The following is a 21156-nucleotide window of genomic DNA, read 5'->3' as shown; positions in this document are numbered from 1 at the left end:
GAACTGTACCTACATGCAGTGTGTCCCCTCTGCCCCACAATGCAGCAGACACACAGCGCTCCTCTGAGAAACCCACTCGCGGGAGTGGAACTTGCCTGTCCGTCAGTCAGTCAACCAACAGATCCACCCAGGGTCTGTCCACTGTCTTAGGGTCACCACCCTGTTCCATCCTCTCTGTTCCCACCTCACCACCACGGATGTGTCCCAAACCCCTTCCTCGCCCCTTCTGATGTCCTTGGGCCATCAGTTACTGTCCTTGTCCATGTCCATTTTTACCCTCTTCCTGATGGCGTCTTCCTTCTGTTAACACGCTCAACCCACACCTTTCTGCATTCACTCTGTCTACTGCCCTCCCAAATGCCCTGGAAAAAGCGGTCCTTGCTTATTCTTTTCTTTCTTGCTCGTTTCTTTAGCAACGTGTAGTGTGGCTTTCCTGTACTCAGTGGGGCAGTCTTCCCCAGTCACCAATGGCCCTGTCTTTTTTGGTGTTCTGTGACATCTGCTGGGTTGTATATTTGGCATTTCTGGTCCTAGTAGCTGCTTTACTGCCCCAGTGTGACCATTCCAACATCTGGGACATCTTAGGGTTGTCTTTTCCTTGGACAGTGGCTCACATTTTCTTCTTTTTGTTTGTTTGTTTTTTTAAAAGTTGCACGCCAAGTGTTTCTGAACAGATGCCTGGGCATTGGACACGTTATGTTGTGGGGAATCGGGATTCTGTTATATTCCTGAATGTTGAGGCTTTTGCTTGAGCAGGCAATTCACTTGATGAGACTCAAAGTGTAAATTCTCTGTTGTTTGCTCTGGGCGGTAGTTCCAACCTCAGTTCAATTTTTTAAGCTTCTGCTGCTGTCTGTTCTGTTCATGCATATTTAAGAGGTAAGCCCGAGATTTGTGTGAAGTTCACATACAAAATACGGGGATTCCCATCCCATGTCTCCCCTCTTCAGGGATTTGGGCTTTTTAAATAGATGATGACTTTTTTGATAAAAACGTTGTCCCTCCCTGGCTGCTCTACGAAGTGTGTGTAGTGGGAGGAGGGGTTTTGCGACCGTCTTTTGTTCCCTCTCTGAATCAGCTGGCGGGGTTCAGAGTGTGGATACTGCAGAAGGGCTGCTCTGTGGGGGCTGAAACCACTAAACGCCAAGGGAAGCCAATCCCTTTTCCTATTGTTCAATGTGCACCAGTCCGAACTTAAAAAAAAAGATTACCCTTCACTCCTTTTTCTGAAACAAAGGTGTTCCCTAGAAGTCTATTTTAAGGTTCTAGGGCTGCTGACGTTTCTCAGAAATCTCATTTATTCATGACTTATTCACGAAGCACTTCTAAGATGCATTTTTCCCTTTCCGGGTTCTAGACTTGTATCTCCAGCCATCTCACTTACACAGTCCTATAGAGCCGTTGTCTACAACCCGTCCCTTCTCTGGGCTCATGTGCTTTGGTTACAGGTACAGCATAGCATGCGTTCAGTGAGCGGGGCTTAGACTTGTAAAGAGTCAAGGACACTTCTCTCATTGCGCCCCCCCCCGCCCCCCATTTCTTCACTGTGAGGGGAGAACCCAAAATATCAGGAATGCTGTGAGCTACTTACTGACTTCGACATTACGTAACTTGGAGGACAATCTCGGAAGAACTGCCACAAGGCTTAGGAATGCGGCCTCTTTTCCCTCCTTCCTCCCCTGTACTGAGTGTTAATGTTGATAATTAGTGCTGGTCTGTATCTTTACTCATGTTACTCATTCCACATTCATCGCCAAGTATTCACTGAGCAGCTACTCTGTGCCCCAGGCAGGTTCTAAGCATCAGGAAGAGACAGAAGAGACAGACGAGGCCCCTGGTGCTCTGGAGCTCGTGTGTTCTGGGGGGTAGGGGGATACACACCAAGAGCAGGAAACAAGCGGAGGGGAGGTGATGCCTGGGGGTGGGGTGCTGAGGAAAGGACTCTCTGGGGAGTGACTTTTGGGATCAAAATGACCACAAGAAACCAATTCCCATCAGAGGAAACACCAAGTACAAAGGGCAGGAGAATGGCTGGCAAGGGCGAGGCGGTCCAGACGAGGCCGACAGGTAGGAAGGGGGCAGAGTCCGCCGGGCCCAGGAAGCCACGGGAAGGAGTCGGGACTATACTGTCGGCGAGACGCAGAGGGACTTTGTGAAGGCAAGTACCAGAACAGAGTAATGAAAAGTATCTTGTAATTATTCACATTCAATCAACTTTCTTTACACAGATAAAACCTAAAGGAAACAGTGAATCTCTATATACTTCTGTGTTTGTAGAGTCACTAATGTTTGGAAAAAAAAAGCTGGAAGTAAAAATTAGAGGAAAAAGAGACTTTAGTCAGTAAAATCTTTTCGAGAAAGATGCTAGAAGTCATTATTCCTAAAAAAAGAAATATATATATATCCCCCCAATGGCATAAGACAGTATTTAATGAAGTTATTTTTTTTTTTTAAATCAGCATTACCTGTCAAGTACTATCTTTTGCATGTGCAACCCAAACTGCTAAGGGTATCTGAACAAGAAATCCCTAGTGTCTATTACACAGAGCTTTTAATAGGACTTGCCTTGACAGTTTATTCCTAAATCATCTTTTCCCCTCCAGCTCAATATAATATTGCGACTTAATTTCACGACTGCACAAAGCTGTTTCAGGCACCACTTGGGGAGTAAGTTTTAAGATTCCAGGTAAAAGCAAATGATGTTTTTGCTACCTTTTCTCAAAAGATTTCACATTAGAATAGAGATTGTGACATTAAACCGCATTGTGTGTATAGAGTTTCTATGGTTATATATAATGTAACTCGGTACCTTCTGCAGGTAGTACTGAAGGTAAACGGTAGGGTTTGCTTGCAACTGTTTATCAGGGACTGACAATCTCGTGATGCTGAAAAGCACGAGATACTATGAAATGTTCTGTTTAGAGCTGGTTCCATGATGTTTACCAGATATCCCCCCCGCCTCCGCCCCATTTTCCAACCGCAGGAGAAACTTGACTGAAAACTGGAGATAAATTTATTTATTATAAAAAGTGAATGCAGTTAGATGATCATTTCCCCACCCCATCCACACACTTTTCGGCCTTGACAATTCAATTTTAGATCATTCTAAGTAACCTTTCCCTCTTAGCAGCCCCTTGTTGGTTCCCCCAATTAAAACGATTCATTGGAAAGGGCCCATTAGGTGACATTTCTTAACTTAACACAGTTGGGGGGTTTCCTAAGCCCTGGGGGTGGAGGGGGGGGGCGGGAACAATGAACAAAGAGTGCAGCAGCATCTGACAACCATCGCGCATTCACCCTTGTGGGCAGAGCTGTGTCCTGGGGCCCGTGATGGTTCCATTCTGTTGCTCAGTCCGTTCCTGTGAAAATTCTCCATCTGTAGCAATGGGCTCCTTGGATAGGCTTTGCCATCATGAACCTGGTGCAATCAGGGAAAGGGTTTCGGGGCCTTGCCTGGGCGTCGCAAACCTCAGGAGGAAGTCCCAGGGCCTCCAGCTACCACTGGGCTCCCACCCAGGAAAGATGGCCAAAGGTGGTGAACATTGGAGTGTTGCCGTGGGCTGAGCTGGGACAAACCCCTCACCCACGACAAACGTTTGCCAGTGCTAAGGAGCATGGGCTTGACAGTCGGACTGCTTGCACCATGACCCTTCCTTCCCCGTTATGAGCTGTGTGACCTTGGCCAAATGGCCCCAACCTCTCTGAGCCAAAGTACTTAGGACATAGCATGTAATAAAAAGTCAACACCATGGCACTTACGATCAAATGTTTTCTTGTTTTTCACAGTAGAAGGCACTTAAAAAAAAAATTTTTTTTTAAGCAAAAGGAATCATAAGTGAATGCACTGGTAATTATTATCGGAATAATGCACGCTCATCTATAAAATCATTTCCTTACTTCTTTCTGAACTTCTCTCCACTGTGGTTTGGTCACTGTAAACATGGTGGGAAGTTCATGATTCCCTCTTCTTAGCCTAGTCTTGCTGAGTTTTGAATCAATTCTTTTGCTTATTGGGCTTTTAGGGAAGGAGACTTAGTTTCATTTCCATTGCTTTGAATTATCTTTGTATCCTCTCCAAAACTCGAGTGCCACAGTCCAAAGCAATTTGCACGCGTAACAAGACAGAGATGGCACCATCAGTGCCCTGTGATTAAACTCTTCTCATTTCCCCCCAGGAAGCCCCACGTCCATGTTTACGATCCTGAGACACAATTGGGGCAGCTAATTCTCCAAGTGTGACCACATCCCAGGCCTGAAATATGTGGCTTATTAGTTATGCCACTTACTGACTTCCTCTTCTTAAACTCTTATATCCACACCTGTTGTAAAGAAAAACGAATACAAAGCAAGAATGCAGCAGAACACTAAAACAAGAGCCTTCTAATTAAAAAAAAAATTTTAATTTTCTTGTGCCACGTATCAATGACCTACCGGTGTCACCGATCTGTGGTGTAATTAACTTGTCTTCTGTCCCTTACGAATTTACATATCCAATTATCCTCCTATGTAACTTCTCACGGCTTTCCTACAGTGACTAAAATCTTTTAATTTAATGGATTTTGCGGTTCATTTGTAACCAGTCGGTTGTTAAGGGCATTTTAAGATGTCGGAATGCTACTGGGCAACGCCAGGAGAGGCCCCTGGCAGGACCCGCAGGACCTAGGTTCCTTGTCCACCAGGACAACTGCTGAGAAAGACGATGTGGGCGAAACAACACAGTGGTCGGGAGCTGCGGAGACGATGCAGCAAAACGGGTTGCATGAAAATAATGCTGATTTGAACCATCCACGCTCCACTGCACTGGGGCATTTGATCAAAGTCAGCGCCAACTTAGATAACGTGGCTGAAAGCGGTTTGTGCCCCACCAGAATTTCTGCTTTGCTTCTTTGGAGAACTCTGCATCAAATCCTACTTTCTCCGTCCAAGGCGATACAGTGAAGAGTCTCAGGAATGGAGCGTCATACCGATCACACGAGGACACCAACCTGCAGAGTGACTGCAGCATTGAATGTGAATGAACTCAGAACACACTGCACTTAGGGCTCTGGTTTTCGTCTCCTGGATGAGATTTTTACACATGGCTGATCTGTGTGCAGAGGTCACTTTTCTAGTCACCACAAAGGCCAACTCAAGCTTTGACTTGTATCGACCACATCAACAGCAATCGGAGAAATCTCAAAATTTAACAGCGAATGTTGGCTACTCAGCTCCTTGTTAAAACGAGTCTGCATGGGACACACTGTTTGTTGTGTCAGGAGGGAAAGGAGAAGACCTTTGTTTTGCCGAGCACGGGAGCCATGACCACAATTTAACACGATCAGAGGCAGTTTGTTCAAGGAATTATCAAAGGTCGCAGTTGGATGTCAAGTTGGGACTGAGGTCCACAGGTAGACATTTCACCATATGCTACCAGAAAACAATCGAATTCGGAAGCAGAGAACTTTAGAAAGTTGAGAAACATCATCAGGAGGATTTATTCAAACACCCATGCAGAGCTGTTCCAATATCATTTATTCTTTTATTGCCAGGCTCCAACCCCCATCCCCTTCTCTTTTTTAAAGGGAGGGCAGTTTTATTTCAAATGTAATTTAGGATAGGCCCCAGCTCTTTGATTTCTGCAAAAGGACATAAATTCACAAATCTGCCTGGTATACTTTCATATTCAATAAGTGGTTGTGTGCAGCTGCTGTTTCTGGCAAAACGAAAAATAAAAAATGAAAAAAGAACGTGGAAGGAAAAGTGAATGCATCAAAAATGAAGGCAATCATTTTTTCTTCATCAAATCCATCAGGTCATCTTCTATTCCTCTCTCACTTAGCTCATCTAAACTGTAGTAGCGATGGATGATTTTCTCAGCGGTCACCACCACGACTCGGAGCCCATGGGTGTCTTTGCCCAGCTGGCACCCGAGGGCAGACGACACCACCATGTCAAGCGTCTTGTAGGTGCCCCCTGCATTCCTGTGGTAGTGGCCTGCAAATACAGCTCTGATACCTGCAGGGAATGGAAACAAACATTAGGGGGCCGAGGACTTCCATGCAGGTGACCTGGGGGCGCCCATGGTTTTTCCCTGTGAGCAACAGTATATGATTATATGAAACGCATCGTGTTATCCAGTGTGTAATAAAGAAGAAGGCAGCATAGATGGCAGCCAGAATCTTTTGCCAGAATCGAACTCATATGCACAATATGTCATCATCACGTGTGTGATAACTAGTGCAGGGACGTGCTAGGGAACCAGAGCACAGAAGGAAGAGACGGTGCACGGCTTTGGGAGAGATGGAGAAGGCTGAGGGAAATATTTCAAGGCCTATATAAGCAGCCTTGTGAAGGAAAGTTACACATCTATGAAAAAGAATGTTTATGCAGTTCTAGTCAAGATAGCATAGCATGTTCAATATTTAATGTACCTCAGCTCCAAACTTAAAGCAGTGATGGATGAAACATAAAAAAGAAAACTGAAGGACAGAGGCAGCCTCAAGACCAAAATAAACAGCTCCATGGACCAGAAACAAAGCAAGAAGGCAGAGCAATGAGTGGGGTTACACTGCTGATGGGAGTTCAGCTCTTATTAGAAGACAATCGAGACTGAAAGCACTTTCTGAGACGAGGAAATCAAGCCTGGCCCCCATGTGAAATAGTGGGGGCGTGAACGCCTCTGTTTATGAAGGAGATGGAAGAAAACTGCCGGCCACTGCCTGGGGCCAAGGCCGCAGTGTAACGAAGCACTCCAGAAGGGAAAGAAAGACCTGATCTGTAATGTCCCTAATTTCCATGGTTTAAACACTCTTATCACAGCCGATTTTAAATTATCAACGTGATGTCACTGCTGTGGAAAGAGACGCCCCGTAACACTCCATCACATAGTGTTTCCACCGTACAGATACGAGCTCTGAACACAGCCTTGAGAGCACGGATAACAGTCCTATGCAGCAAGGTCATTAGAAAACGGCAAGTTTTGAGTGTGTGTTCCCTTTGCTTTTTAATATATTTAACGATGAGTTTGTATAATTTAATTTTTAATAATGGCTGTTTAACAACCAACTTATGAAATTACTTAACACTTAATAATTGGTTTTCAAGAGCTGGTAAGAGCTATCTCCAGCACACCAGTGGGCAGGGCTCGTAGCAGGCAGCCTATGGGTCTAGGAAGGGAGGAAGACAGGTTCAAGTCTAGGAACTGAAACACGTTTTCCCAATATTACTGTGGGGCAGGGGCGCAAAAGCACCATTATAAGGCCTGGTCCCAGATGGTGGCTCGGGGGGAAGTAACCAAAACCACTAGACAGGGAGAAGTTAGTCAAGAGAGAAAATAAGAGAAAAACGAAACAAAAAAATACCTCTTACTCAAATTGAACCTGAAATAAAAAAATCCACCACCCAGGAAGAACTCTCATGCTAAATAAGATAGTCCACAAACTCTTCAATCAGGAACATGAATTAACTCCAGATGATATCAGTGATATAAGACTGGAAAATATTTTAAATAAATGTGTTCAGGATGTCAGAAAGTCCTTAAATAAGGACTAATATCCCTCAAAAGAGCAACATGTTATGAAGTAAAACAGGCATGAATTGAATAAGAATAGCTGGTAAGGAAAAGTTAGAAATGAAAGACATAAAAGATATAACCATTAAATTTAAAACAAAAACAACTCTCAATAAATGGCATAAAATCTAGACTGGACACTAATGAAGGAGGAAATTCATGAACTAAAAGGTAGAGCTGAGGAATTGAACCAGAAGACAACACAGAGACCCAGACACAAGCAGTATGAACAAGCAGTTCAAAGAACCCGAAGGACAGAGTAAGAGGTTTCAATGGGTGCTTAAGGGGTGCTAGAACAAGAAAAAGGATGAAATAATAGACTAATTCAAAAGAATAATAGCTGACAATTTTCCAGAATGGCGGAATATATGGATCTTCAGATAAAAAGTACTAAGTAGGATAAATGTCAATTTAAAACAACATATATCACAGTAAAATTGTGGAGCATCAAAGAGAAAAGGCTTAAAAAAGATATCATGGTAATAGTATTACAAAGAAACGACAATTAGATAGCAGGCATCTCAACAATAACAGAATCAGGGAGCTATACCTTCAAAATGCTGAGCGCAAGTAACTATGAACCTCGTATTTTATACCCAGCAAAAGAAATACATGTTCGGACATATAAAACTAAAAGTTTACCACCTCCAAACCTTCACTAAAAGAATTATTAGGAGAGATGTTTTAGCAAAGGAAGGGATAAATTAAAAAAAAAAAAAAATGATGCGCCAACACTGATAAAATACTTTGGTAAATTTAATTACCTATTTATTTTCTTTGAAAAACTCCATTTTTTAATGTTAAAGTGAAACTAAAACTCAAATAAGAAAATGAAAAGATAACCCATGGAATTGGAGAAAATATTTGCAAATCATGTATCTGATAAGGGTATAATATCCAGAAAATATAAAAAATTCTTACAATTCCACAATAAAAAGACAATCACCAAGTTGATAAATGGACAAAGGAGTTGAATAAACATTTCTCCAAAGAAGGTATACAAGTGGCCCACAAGCACATGAAAACGTGTTCAACATCTTCAATCACCAGGGAAATGCAAATAAAACACCAAAATGAGGTAACACTTCACACCAACTAGAATGGCTATAATTCAAAAGATGGAAAATAACAAGTATTCATAGGGATTTGGAGAAATTGGGACCCTCATACAGCGCTGGTGGAAATAGGAAATGTTGCTGGTGGAAATATGAAATGTTGCAGCCATGTTGGAAAAAAACTTTGGCAGTTCCTAAAAAATGTTAAACATATAGTTACCACATGACCCAGCAATTTCCCTCCTAGGTATACAGTCAAGAGAAAGAAAACATGACATCAGGGCAAAAACTGCACAGGAATGTTCCTAACAGCATCCTTCACAAGAGCCTAAAAACCATCAACAACCTAGATGTCCAGTGACTGATGAATGGATAAGCAAAAGGTGGTACATCCCTACCGTGGAATATTATTCACCCACAAAAAGGAACAAAGTACTGCTACATGTTACAATATGTATTGACCTAAAAAACATGATGCTAAGTGAAAGAATCAGATACAAAAGGCCATACACTGTATGATCCCATTTATATAAAGTATCCAGAATAGGCAAATTCATAGAGAAAGAACGATTATTGTTTGTCAGGGGCTGCAGGAAGAGGGGAAGGTGGGGGGAATGGGGAGTGATTGCTGATGGGTAGGGTTTCCTCATGGAGTGGTAAAAATGGTCTAAAGTTAGATTGTGGTGATGGTTGCACAACCTTGGGAATATATTAAAACCACCGAATTTTGTACTTTAAAAGGGTGAATTTTATGGTGGGTGAATTATCTAGTCCAATTTTAAAAAAATGCAAAAAAAAGGTAGGGGAAGGGGAGACTGGAATGACCCATGTGGTAATGGACGAGAGCTGGACACATCAGTATGAACTCACGTTTAGCATTCTACGGAAGCAAATTATTACACCCTGCATAGATGTGCATACGTGCAGGGTAGTATTCAGACACACGTCCTTGCTCTGTCGGCTGCGAGTGTTGAGAAGCAGGGTCGCATACTAGCAATAAGCACACCTAGCGTCCAGATCTTGGCTTCTCCAGCAAGATGAACTATGGATTCTTGGAGAGATGGCTGACCGTAAGGCTGGGGCAGGGATAATACAAGATGAGCCTGCAGGATCTTTCAGAGCCAGAAAGGAAGCAAGTGCGCAAAGACTCACCACGGTGAAGCATGTCTAAGGGACACAGTGGCCAACGGAACGAGCTCCCAATGGCCAAACTTAACGGTCGGAGAAAAAAACAAATAAATAAAACCAACAGAAAGCCCCTAATATTACATTATAACCCAAAGTATATATAATCCATGAGTGCAACTAATATAAATGACTAAATAAATACACGTGGGAAAAAGACACCAACCTCGCATACACAAGAGTAACAATAATTTACGCACATCCTCCTCATGCCCTGGAGGAGGTGGGACATAACCAGCCCCCGGAGGTGCGGGCCATACACGGCCACTTCCTCCCAAGTGTCAATTCACAGGAGAAACTGAACAATATCCACAGTGAGGGTAAGTCCTGGGGATAGCACGTGCCCTTGAAATGACTGGGAGGAAAATGGCACTTTACCTGCCTGGTCATCCCCAAATCCATAACCTCAGCGTGCGAAAAACACCACAAATCCCAACAGAGACACAGTTTCTAAATGCTGACCAGTACTTCTCCAAGCTGCCAGCTGACGTGCACAGTGAGGGACGGAGAGCAAGGTGACTCAGCTTCCCCTACAGCCAAGGGTGGGGAGAAACAGCTACTTCTATGGCATTAGGATGCAAACACACACAACTGACTCATTTCAGAGGGTAAAGAGGTGCTATCGGCTCACATTGCATTGTGCCCTTGAGCCAGCAGCCCTGTTTTCGTAGAAATTTATCCTTTAGAAATACCCAGCGAAGAGGCCACAGGTGTGGTGGGCTCTGTCTGGGGGCCGAGACACCCAGTGCAGTGTTCACTGAGGCGGTCCGTCAGGTCCACTGACGGGAGGCCGCATGAACTATATCCACAGGACGTATGTGTTAAAAGAGGGAGACTTACACGTGCTGACAGCGGAAGGCACCAAGTATGTTAAGTATAAACAAGAAGATATAAGTGTTATGCGACCCGTTTTTGTAAAATGAAGCCAACATATGCATAAGAGGGTGTGTGCGCACGTGTCTGTGCCCCCCAAGTAAACTGGGGAGATCCCCACACTCAACGTCTCCTACTTGTGATTTCACGATGAGGATGGTGGGGTACGATTAACGGGGGGGGGGGGGCAGCATCACTTTCCACTTTATTACTGCAACGTTTGTAATGATCAGGCAGTGACCGATCATCAAGGTGCCGTGAACAGCCTAGAGGTGGTGTGACAGGTGACAGGGACCGGGGAGAGGACGACAGAGAGGCAGGTGCCACCCTCCCAGGGCCTGAGCCGTGCGCTTCAGCAGCTGTAGCTGGAACCACGGGATGGTGCCCACTGGGTCCCCGCTCAGACTGGAGGGCTGTGGAAATGACTGCTTCCTCTGCGGCCTTCCTGGGGTTTCGAAGCCTTATGGCCGTCGGAGGCTCCAGTGGGAGCCTCTGCTATTAGTCCCGCCTCGGGGAGCCCCTAATGGCCAGTCGGAAGGCACTTAGCATTATTATTTCGCTGTATGCTAAATTATGTTTATGAAATTGGGCTCTTTAGGCTTAATGCATAGCTGCAGACTGTACTATTCTGGAAGGAACATTCGGCAATTTTGAAAGTAGCTCGCATTAGCAGTAATTAGCTATAAAAACTCATTTGTGTTTAAATTTCACGCCATATTAATTGGCATTCGCGGAGACGCGAGAGTTAATGGGGACTGTTCAAGCGACCAGTGGGACTTTCAGAGCAGATCTGGGTGGACCGCACAGCGGGGCGGCTCTGCAGTGGACAGTGCCATCCATCTTCCCATCCCAGCCCCTAGGGCTCACCATTGATTGTTAATGTCATAAATCACAGAAAATGTGACCAAATGTGGGTTCTTACATGAGCAAAGATGCCTGACTAGGACTAGAAACAGAGACGCAAGAGGCTGTCGGAGAGCAGAACCATGTGGCAAGGACCTTCCCCTCTGGTGAACGAGCTCACCCTTCTCACCCCGATTATGCTGCGGAACTTGACAGTTTGGAGTCGTGAATGAGAAACCACGCAAGGACCAAGTTTGCAGAGGGATGGTCAGGCAGGAGGCTGAAGCCGTCTCCGACGTAGGAGCACAGGAAGCACTCCCTTGGGTTCTGGGGCAGAGGTCAACCTTCTAGGCTGTTTCTGGTTGGCCTGGTGAAAGCCGAGACACAGGGATGAGACTCGGGATGAGACACAGGGATGAACTGTGGGACCCTCTTCTTCGGTGGGAACCAGAACCAGAAGCGTGGGGAGTATCTGGTAGTGGGAGTTTCTGAGTCAATTTCCTTCCTCCTGGCAAGTCTGGGATTATGCTGTCCCTGTCATGCCCCAAGGAAGGGCAAATACTGAGGCAGAGTGGGGCGAGGATAGCACAGGACGCTAAGGACTTTTCATCCATCCTCTTGCTGAATCCGCCCCATGGGCAGAGTCATCTGCATTTTACAGATGAGACAACTGAAGCCTGGGGGAGTTAAGGCACTGAGGCAGTTACACTTAGAACACAGAGCAGCCAGGATCCGAGTGTGGGTGTTCTGATGTCAGAGCCCAAACTCTGAACTCAGGTTCTTTCCTTTGGGACCTTTCCTTTGGTCGGTACCTGAAACTTGTTGAGTCTTGATTTCCTCATTTGGAAGATGAATAGTGAAACACCTGCCTCATGGGCGGCAGAGTGGTTTGGAGGAGAGCCTGGATGCTGGAAACAAGCACCCAGTAAACAGTAGGCCCATCACCCCCTGGAGACGCCCTCCAGGGCTGGGCCATCAGCGCACTGCTGGAGTGGGACACGCGTGACGTGCTGGCTCTGACGCGCAGGCTCTGGTCCGAGTTACGGTCCTGCCCCTTGCACACTGACAGGCCCCGGGGACTTCTAAGGAGTTTTACCCATCCCGGCTTTCTATTAGCTTTTGATAGGGAAGCATTGATTCACGACTCAGTGGAGGCAAGGAATGTATTAATAAATCATGGTTTCCCTGACGGGGGATTGATTTTAGCCGTGTTTTCAAGGGTCGTGCAGAATTTCCATTCGGGCTGTTCATCAGTCATCTGGCCAACATGCCTCTATAGTGCCTTTGTTGAGTATTACGTATGGATTGTTTCTGAATTATGAGCTGCTGCACGGAGATGACAAGCGTCTTCTTAAATTACCGCCGGAAGAGGAATTCCCAGCAAAGGTAGCTCCCGCATCCACACAGGGTGACTTCTGTGGCACTAGCTTCATATTTATTTCTCTACGGTATCAAGCTATGAAGATGCTATAAAAGCTATTTTAAAGCTGTCTCCATTCAAATTCACTTCAAGTCAATGTGAGGACTAGGATGCAACCTCTGTATAACTTAATATTCTAATATCAGAAACTTGCCTCACATCAGTCAGGATATCGGGACCCACCCCAGTACAATTTTGATATTCAAAACGGACTCCCTCATGGCCTGACTTTAGGCCCGGGAAGTGTAAATAAGTTCAAATTGGGCAGCTTCTGCTTTCATCCTGCCAGAGTATCTGTAAACACCACACACCTTTGCAATGTCAGCTGTCACAGTGAACTGTCATATATTATTAGTCACACCCGATTTGCTGTCTCAGGGGCAAGGAAGAAATTGTGACTCATAAAAAGAAAGAAAAGTAAGTAAAAATAGTCTGGGTGTGAACGTACAGAAAGCTGGTGTAAACAATCCTCCCTCGGCAGTCAGAGGCCTGGGTGGCAGAGACAAAGTCGGGGCACGGCTTTCCCGAGCAGGGCTGGGAGGTGCGGCTGATAGTTTGAAACAGGGGTCCAGGCCCCCTGATTCATGCAGTCGGAGGTTCTTCACTATTAAGTGACGGTTTTGAGTTGCCAATTTGGGAATTCTGGATTCCAGCACAATCACTCTCTGAATGCCACCAGCATGTATCTTTTCAAATGTGGAGGTGCGGCCCCCCCCCCACCCCCGGACTGCCAGAGAACGTGGGAGAGGAAACGGCCAGCTCCACGTTCTCTGGGCGAGGCAGGAGGCTGCTTCTTCAGCCAATTTGAGGCAACAGACATTTGCACCGAGCTCTCTCTGGTGCAGGGTGATGTGGGAGCGCCGTGGGGTACCCAGATCTACCATTCCTAGCAACTAGGAGCTTAAGGCCTGCCTTGCAGCTGGGTAGTAAAGAGCGATTCACAATAAAATGCGGACAATGAGAAAAACACAGTTTAGTGGTTTTATTCACTGAACACCACTCTGAGCTGAGCATACTGCATATGTATCATCTTAGTTCAGCCTTACAAGGACACCCATGAGGAAGACATTACCCACCTTTTACAGGTGAGGTAATGAGGCACAGAGAAGTTAAGTAACTTTCCTGGGGTCACACAGCTAGGATATGACCCTGGATCACGAGGACTCAGAGGCACAAAGTGCCGAGAGTCACAACACTGGTGGCTTCGCCCTAAACACACCCCCAACTGCGTCCAGTTCTTTGCTCGCATGGAAGACCTGGCATTTGAAGTCGGATCATGACCATGGCGATGACAATACGAACATTTATGGAATGTGCTCACCATCTGCAGACATTGTTCTCTGCACTTGACGTGTCTGTCAGTCACTTAACCCCACCCTTTCCCTATGGAGAAGGCAGGCTATTATCCCACTTTTGCAGAGGAGAAAACTGAGATGTAGTGACAGTTAGTAGTTTTTGACCTCAGCCTGGAAGTGGCAGGACCGGTGTCAGAGTTTGGTCACTGAGACTTCGTTCCTCGGTGATCTGACAAGGGAGAGCCTTCAAAGATTAAACGGGAGCTTGCCCAGGACCACGTGCGAGGCCAGCACCCTTCTGTGATCCAGAAGTTCTGAGTCACTGCTGCCCTCCCTGTTCTTCCATCATGCTGGATATTCCCTGCCACCCTGCTCTCATCAAAGCCCTTTGACATGACTTACTCGGGTGGACGTTGTCAGCGTCCCCGCCAGTCCCCTTTACAGGCTGTGTGTCCATCCTCCAGCTGTGGGAGGGTTGGCTGCTAACAGGTCACAGCTGCCTGTTCTCCTGAGACCTGACCAGGCGGTTACTTCCCCTTGGTGGGGGTCATAGCCAACGACCAGATGACGGGGGGGGGGGAGCAAAATGTGAGCCCCCAGACCACGTATCATATGTCAGTTTATATGAAATACCCAGAACAGGCATATCTACAGAGACAGGAAGATTTCTAGGGCAGGGAGAGAGGGAGGGGATTTCGGAGAAAACGGGGGAGAGACTGCTAAAGAGACAGTGTTTCTTTATCCAGTCATTAAAATGTTCTAAAATTGACTGTGGTGATGGATGCACAACTCTGTGAATATAAAAACCACCGAACTGTACACTTTAAATAAGTGAATTGAATGGTACGTTAATGGTATGGCGTGTCAAGAAAGCTGTTACAAAAAAAAGGGGGGGGGATAATGACTATAATAGTAATAGCTATCATTTGTTGAAGCTCCATTACGGGCCAGGCACTGTGAACAAGTCTCCTTATAAGCATTATTTTAAATTCTTCAGTCTTCCTAAAATGGGTTGTTGCCCCTGGGGGTGGGGGAGCTGGCCCCTGCCTCAAGGCGGGTCCACCTCTGTCTTAGGATTTGTGCCCCGGAGTCCTAGCTGGGAGTCTGGCTCCCGCTGAGCATATCTCCTGTGCTTGGTTTTGTCCTTTGGGGGCGGGGGGCGGGGGGCGGTCCTACATCCTCAGATCCCTGCTTCCGGGAGCCCCCCCACATGTCCTCCAAACCGGGTCTTGGGGCTCTGAGCCCAGGGACCCCGATCTGACCTAAGCAGGCCAACTGGGCTTCCTGCGGCCTCTCACTCTGCGGTGGCAGGAGCAGCCTGGGGGCGCCCTGGGGCCCGACTTCTCCCACCGTCCCACCTACTTTGAAAAGAACAGACTGTCTATTAGAGTGTCCGCTTGCTCTCTTCAGTGGCTTTTACATTTTCTTTCCATTATTTCTCTTTGTTGTTTTCTGCCCTCACAAGTAATGCAGTTGAATTAACTATGGTCCACACACTGCAGCTGTAAAGAACCAGGAAGATCTACATGCACAGATATGGAAAGAGCGCCAAGAAGAATGATGTGAAGCCAGTGCAAAAAAGCACATACAGCAGCCTTCCTTTTGTGTAAGAAAAGAAGGGAAAATAAGCAAACACACATCACTGCATGCAACTGACCCTCGGGTCAGAGAGAAATATATGTATTTGCAGTATCTCTCACAAATAATAAAAATTAAAGCAATCTAGGAAAAATGTCAGACAAAGCTAGGTAAAGGGTGTCTGTATATACGTTCGTTTTTACTTGTACCTTTTCTGTAAGCTTAAAAATATGTCTGCATAAAAAGTTAAAAGAAAAAAACCAATGCATGCTTGCTAAAAAATAAGATCAAATGTAAAAATACAAAACATAAAAATATAGGCCTATAGAAATATATATATATATATATATATACACACACACACACACACACGCACACATATAATTTCACACCAATGACATCTGCTGTCTATGGATTTGCAACTTGCTTTTATTCTCTCAACACTATCTTTTCATTGTCCCACGCAGGACCTCCAGCTCTATCTCTACAGCTGCCCTATAAAATCTTGAAAACCATATTTCGCTATGTAACATCGAGGCTGTCAGACGGTCATTCTATATTTTAAACTGGGAGGTCAGATGGGTCCTGAGCCTTCCAGCCCTCCAGGGACTGCTCAGGTGGATGGGACACTGGCTCAGTGAGTGCAGCTTCTGAGGGCCCTGGCACCTGGAGCAGGGCCACCTCCTGGGAGGAAGGAGTCCATGCCCAGACGGATGGCAGGGTCTCAGGGGAGCAGCCATCTGCCCATTTGCTGAGGGTCATTAGCACAAGAAGAGACTCAGGTCAAGCACCCAACCCAAGCAGCCCTGCCTCTGCGTGAGCTGACTGGGGTGAGGGGGCATTTTCCCCTACAGGAGCCAAACCCCTACCTTCTGAAGGGTGTGAGCGGCTCAGACGGCTGGTGACGACTTCATTGCCATGGGACCAGGTGGTCCTGGGCTGCGCCACTGCTGGAAACCTGGGTTCATGCCTCTCCTGTGGCCACGCAAACATCTGGTCACCGCAGGCATTCGTTCAGCTATCTGGTCCACCTGCTGTGACACACCTGGCTTGTCTTAAGGATTCACAACCACCTCTTGAAATCCTTTCCCTGTCTTTCGTCTATTCTTTTTACCATTCGCTTGGGTAGGAAGTAACAGCCCAGCTGTCGAAATGACCTTCACCCAAGGCCAGCTCATACTCCATAAGCAGAAGAGATTTTTCTTTTTTCTTAAAAAACAACAACAAAAAACCCAATTTCCTCCCTTAAAAAACAAAAACAAAACAAAAAAACATGTAAATTATACTTTTCTTGCTTCACCTAAATAATAATCAACAGAGATTATATTCTTCCCTTTCAAGGCTCCTCTTAATGGAAACTATAGAAAGTGAGAGAGGGAGATGAAACCGCCATTCGTGACAGCAGAGAAGTAGATCAGAGAACCCACAGGCTGTGCAGTTTCAGCTTCATCAGGACAGAAGCGGTTCCAACACAAAAGTCCCATAGACAAGGGGATGGGGAGAGAGTCACTGGTCACCACGCCAACACCGGAAGGCAGCCGAGAGGGGCCCAGGCCCTGCTTACAGCACGTTTCCCCTTCTACCACTGCACCCCCCTAATTATAAAGGACAGCAGCCGTCCCCAATTTGGAGCACGGGAGCCCACAGGATCCTGGGTACAAGGCAGTGCTGCCGGGAAACAATTCCCCTCCGGGCCGGAGGGCCTGGCTGCCCTCGCCTCCCCCAGAGTCCCCCCCAGAACCCAGGGACGGTGACTTCAGTGCGGCCTCACACTTCCCCACCAGGACTCAGGACTCATGATGCTCCTGCACCGTCACTCACTCCCTTATTCTTTCCTACATGGGAGGCTATGCTCAGTGTTTAATTTTTCCCCTTCCTGATGACTTGGAAATTCAAAACCTGTGTGTGTGTGTCAGAGAAGGGCTGTATTTTATCATGTTAGTATTTGGCTGCCAGAAAAGCGGTGGCAGCTTGGGGTAGAGGTCAGATGACGTGGGCTTGAAACACAGTCTGCCACTGCCGAGCTATGTGAGTGTGGCACGTCCGTCCACCGCTCGGAGCCACAGTGTCCCCATTTGGGAGGTAGGAATGATACCAACCACCCCTAGGGTCGCTGAGGAGATCAAGTGAGAGAGCTGTGCCCGAGGTCACGCAGCAGGAAGCTGCGTGTGACGTACTCAGGCGGCATTCAATAATTATACCTTCCTCACATCCTTCTCTAAGTATCTGATCAGAAGGTCTTTTATTCATTTGCACAAAATACATCTTTTTTCCCCCCGCTATTCATAATCTCTTTATTTTTAAAAGAAGATGGCAGGCTTGCATGTGAGATGGAACGTGGGGCACACATTAAGGTTCCAATCCAGAACGGACAATTTTCTAGATTTCCATTAGCCGTTTTCAGGTCCTGTCTTAAACACAGCTGTCAGGACAAGAGGCTCATTAAAAAGATTGTTTTGACTGACGGCTCGTTCATGTATCAGATTGGAAATCCATCCAAAAATATTCGAGGGAGGTAGTCAGACGTGGTGGCAAGTCACAGAAGGGAGGGTTTTGTTTTGCAGAGCGTTGAAGATGAAATTGGCTCGGGAACAAGTGCTCTGGGTCAGACTCCAGCCAGCAGGGCCCAGAGGGCAGTGCTGCAGCCGGCGAAATGTGAGGAGCATGGGAAAGCCAGTTTCGTTGTAGTGACTGAGGAGAGAAAGCTTCCAACCAGGCAGAGATTCCTCCAAGATCACGGCATTCGCCAAATCGGCGTGCTTTTCCATGGCCCTTTGGCAGGTGGCCTTTCCCGGGCGCTGTCCATGCCCATGCTCAATGGAGGACACAGCCGCTGCTGTGACCTCTGCCACCCCACCTGCCCATGATTCCGAATCCGTCCCCAGCCCCGACTTAATTCCAGGACTGCTTCAAGGACCTCGCTGACGCCCCTGCAGGCACTGCACACACACACTCAGTCCTTTCGCCCCAATGCCTGCACCGCCATTGGGGGCTCCCTGGGCCAGCACAGTCCCCTGGTAATGCAGGAGTCACCCCAAACTCCCTTCTCCTCCTAGGATGTGCATCTTGTTGGTTTTTCCATCTGAACCCGCTCACAGCCCTCTCTGCTCTCCATCCTCGGGGCAGCCTTTGGTCTTTGTGGCTGCGGGTCTCCTCAGCCTCCTGCCTTCCCATCTGCCCTCCTCTCTGCCCCCAGATGTGTCAGGACATTCAGCTGTCAGTGGCTTACACCAGTCAAGGGTGTGCTTGTGTTCATCTATGACGGCCGCTCCATCTCACAGAAAGAAAGGGGGTGGGCAGTCAGAGTGGGTGCAGCAGCTTAAGGATTTTGCTAAGGACCCAGGCTCCTTCTGTCTGTCTGCTCTGTCACCCTCAGTGTGTGGCTTTGTCCTCAGGGCGGCAACATGGCTGCAGGGCTTCCAAGTAACATGGGGAGGTAGCACTGCGTCCAAGTGCCAAGCAGGACGAAAAGGGAAGCCCCACTTACTAAATTCCAGTACTGGGTCACACGGCCACAAGTAGCTGCAACAGGGTCTGGAGAGAAGTGTTTTCAGCTTGTCACACTGGTGCCCTGAACAAAAACCAGGGAAGGAAGAAAGAGAAAAATGCATCCTGGACAGGCTGAGCAAGGCTGTCACTCTGAAATGCAAAACCGATTGTGCCACTTGTCCTGGAAACTTCCCCACGCTTCCCGAGCACCTGAAGTTTCCGACTAGGCCCTGCTCCGTGTCACCAAACACCTGTACCCTATTCCTGTCCCCGAGCAGCTTCAGCACCAGCTCCAGTGCACGCTGGGCTGTCCTGGGGCTCCCATGCTCTGCCTGTGTCTTGCATGCCCTCTTCCTGCCCACATCTGCCTGATGAACTCATTCATCCTTCAGGACCCTAGTTGCTGCTCTCCTTGGGGAAAACATTCCTGTTCATGCTGATTCTCCTTCCTCCTGCTCATTGAACGTTCTTCTACTTTTGATCTGAGATTTCTTGTTTCCACCTTGGTGTTCCCTGCTGGTCTGGGAGAGCAGAGACCAAGTCTATTTAACTGAATATCTGTCTCCAGAATGAACAGAATAGAGCTGCTGCTCTGAAAATGACGGATGGATGGATGGATGGATGGATGGATGGATGGATGGATGGATGGATATATGAACCTTATGGCAACATAGAAGCTATGTTTTAGGTGGTATCCTGGAGGACAAACAGAAATTGCCCCTTTGCCAATGTTACCTAAAGAAAAGGAGCCCCAGGATTTTCTGGTGACAAAAGAACCACCATGCTCCTGAGGTGTTATCCTTTAGTGAGGAAGCCAGGCCTCCTGATGGGTGGGAGTCAGACAGAGTGGAATGAGCACGGGTTCTGAATCCTGTCCGTTACTTAAGGCTGCACGACGGGCCACTTTACCTCCCTGGTTTTAATAGTGACAGCAGATCCCTCGTGGAGTTGCTGTGAGTCTCCAAGACTCACGCTGTGTGGAAACCCCCTGCGGCACACGGGGACACAGTGCTTTCTGGAGCTGTTTTGGAATAAGGTGTGATACGGGGTCCTTTCTTCTTTACCAGGGGAGACAGTGCTGGTTGCCTCCCAGTGTCCACACCCCTGTTCTCTTTGCTAAAAGAATCCTGGTTTTGTTCTGGGAAATGTCCTGCTCTGGGAGTCAGGGGCTTCATCCCCAGAACCCGGATGGAGGCAGCTACGGCCACTCTTTCCTGTGGCCCCTTCAAGGGCGGGGAAAGGACTTGTGTGGCCCAGGTCTGGATAGGGAGCTGAGGGAGAATGCCTACTGGGGGATGGGGGTCTTGGGAAAGTTTCTGCTTCGTTTAAAAAGTCCCCTTTGCTGCCTCTGAGGACTGCCAAATCTGAGTGTGAGCTGTGGCAGCCGCCTGAGAAGATCCAACCCTAGAGAAGGGCCACATGGGTGGGGGGAGCAGAATCACGGCGAGATCCTGGTCCCTGAGTTAGCTCGACAGACAGTCTGAATCTCCCCCAGATTTCTATTTACATGAGATGATAAACTTCTTAATTCTGTGCGCCGGGTGAGCTGGGCGACAGCCGAAAGGAAATAACACGAGCCTATACATTTTAGAAGAGTAACTCTCCTTTCCGGGTGACCAGTACTCCGTTTTTGGACCGTCTATAAGCCTGCCTTTGGAAGCTCTTACAAAATAAGAGGTCCCAGGACGTTTCCTTACAGTGTGGGATGCAGGAGGGTTCCACGGGAATGCTGTTTTGTCGATGACCTTCTTGACATGCTTTCTACTGCTTGGGAAACTGCTTTCCGAAGCGTCTTACGTCCAACGGAACTGAGGCTGGGATCCAAGGCAGTGCCCGGCACAGAGGAGGGGGAAGAAGGTGGCTCAGTAA

The 21156-nt window shown here is 47.2% G+C and overlaps 1 protein-coding gene across 2 annotated transcripts in view; it reads right to left on the bottom strand.

The window, feature by feature from the left end:
* Positions 1–3002: 3002 nt before the first annotated feature.
* Positions 3003–21156, bottom strand: part of CPPED1 (calcineurin like phosphoesterase domain containing 1) — a 77062-nt gene continuing 58908 nt past the window's right edge. For both annotated transcript variants that reach the window (XM_074322952.1, XM_019750676.2), the window contains one exon: positions 3003–5994. In XM_074322952.1, coding sequence (XP_074179053.1) covers positions 5765–5994 — 230 coding nt within the window. In that variant the 3' untranslated portion in view covers positions 3003–5764. The remainder of the gene's footprint in view (positions 5995–21156) is intronic.

Source organism: Rhinolophus sinicus, linkage group LG18, assembly GCF_036562045.2.
Source record: "Rhinolophus sinicus isolate RSC01 linkage group LG18, ASM3656204v1, whole genome shotgun sequence".
NCBI lineage: Eukaryota > Metazoa > Chordata > Mammalia > Chiroptera > Rhinolophidae > Rhinolophus > Rhinolophus sinicus.
This window is presented reverse-complemented; position numbering and strand designations above follow the sequence as displayed.